General features: G+C 44.9%; 1 protein-coding gene across 1 annotated transcript; it reads left to right on the top strand.

Moving 5' to 3' along the window:
* The first annotated feature begins 506 nt into the window (after positions 1-506).
* Positions 507-1,445, top strand: LOC100764996 (olfactory receptor 1A1). The gene has a single exon (XM_027426141.2). It carries the CDS (start codon positions 507-509, stop codon positions 1,443-1,445), a length of 939 nt encoding a protein of 312 aa, XP_027281942.1.
* Positions 1,446-1,866: the final 421 nt, after the last annotated feature.

Below are 1,866 nucleotides of genomic sequence, written 5' to 3'. Positions count from 1 at the left end.
GTCTTTCTTTTTGATGATTAGTGAGATGAGTGTGATTCCAGCCTTTCTCTAAAACTGCAAGGCTCTAGGAGACTATGTCCTATATGTTGGATGTACAAGAAATAATTCATATTTGTTCCATGTTTACGATTTTCCTCTGAGGCAAAACTATGAATCTAGATCATGCAATGTGAACTTTAATTATTAAATAATCAATCTTAGATGGTGCTGTTGATAAGAAAAATGAACTCTTCTGATCACAGAGTACTTATTTCTTAGATATGATTAGTTTTCATAGGTAAATGACCATCTGTACATGATCAACAAGGATTTCTCCAAATTATGCGTTCTGAATTTCGTGGGCTCTCTCTCTCTCTGTCTCTCTGTCTCTCTGTCTCTCTGTCTCTCTGTCTCTCTGTCTCTCTCTCTCTCACACACACATCTGTTGGATATGGGGAGTGGGAACATGTAGATAATAATTGTGCTAACGGTTCTGGGTTCCTGTCCAATTTCATCTTGAAGGAGTCATGAGAGAAGAGAACGAATCTTCTTCCACAGATTTCACTCTCCTGGGAGTTACCAGGCAGCGGGAGCAGGAATATTTCTTCTTCATCCTCTTCCTGTTCATTTATCCCATCACAGTGATTGGAAACACGCTCATCATCCTAGCCATTCACTCTGACACTCGCCTTCATAATCCCATGTACTTCTTCCTTGCCAACCTCTCCCTGGTTGACATCTTCTTCTCCTCTGTAACTATCCCCAAGATGTTGGCCAACCATCTCCTGGGGAGCAAAGCCATCTCTTTTGGGGGATGTCTAGCACAGATGTATTTCATGATAGCCTTGGCAAACACAGACAGCTATATCCTAGCTGCAATGGCATATGACCGAGCTGTGGCCATCAGTCGCCCACTTCATTATGCAACAATTATGAGTCCACGGCCTTGTGTCCTGCTGGTTGTTGGGTCCTGGGTGATTGGAAATGCCAATGCACTGCCCCACACCATACTCACAGCTAGCTTGTCCTTCTGTGGCAACAAGGATGTGGCCAACTTCTACTGTGACATTACTCCTTTGCTCCAGCTGTCCTGTTCTGACATTCACTTCAATGTGAAGATGATGTACCTCGGAGTGGGGGTTTTCTCTGTGCCACTGCTGTGCATCATCATCTCCTATGTCAGGGTCTTTTCCACAGTCTTGCGGGCTCCATCCACCAAGGGCTTCCTCAAGGCCTTGTCCACCTGTGGCTCTCACCTGACAGTGGTGTCTTTGTATTACGGGACAGTCATGGGCATGTATTTCCGGCCCCTGAACAGTTACAGTCTGAAGCATGCATTGATAACTGTGATGTACACAGCAGTGACCCCAATGCTGAACCCTTTCATCTACAGCCTGAGGAACAGGGACATGAAGGCTGCGCTGAGGAAACTCTTCCACCGCAGCTCCTTCTCATCCTCCATGTGAGACCACACAATGCAGACGCCATGGTCCCCCTTCAGAAGCCCTGGGGAATCCAGCTCCAATATCACAGCTGCAAGGAGCTGCCTGTCATCTTTCCAGCTTGAAATTCCCTTCTCAGGAGCCTTCAGATGGTTTGAGGAAGCAACTCATGGGATGCACTAATTTCAATGCATTTCTGTTCTCTTGGGCAGAGTGTAGCACTGGGTACAGTTCTCACCAGCCTATTAAACAGAAGAATAGAAATGGGAATATAAGCATTGACTTCAACATGTACAAGATTGGGGTAATACTATCTATTATGCCTGTGTCATAGGTTGTGGTCACTGCAGCTAATGCTTTAAAGACTATAGATCACTATTTGCATGCACATTTTCTCTATTATGTCTGATCTCTCTGTTTGCCTTATAAACATGTATGGGCAAGA

The sequence above is a fragment of the Cricetulus griseus genome, chromosome 7 (genome assembly GCF_003668045.3).
Source record: "Cricetulus griseus strain 17A/GY chromosome 7, alternate assembly CriGri-PICRH-1.0, whole genome shotgun sequence".
Taxonomy (NCBI): Eukaryota; Metazoa; Chordata; class Mammalia; order Rodentia; family Cricetidae; genus Cricetulus; species Cricetulus griseus.
Note: the sequence above shows the minus strand (reverse complement) of the source record. Positions and strands in the feature narration are given on the sequence as shown.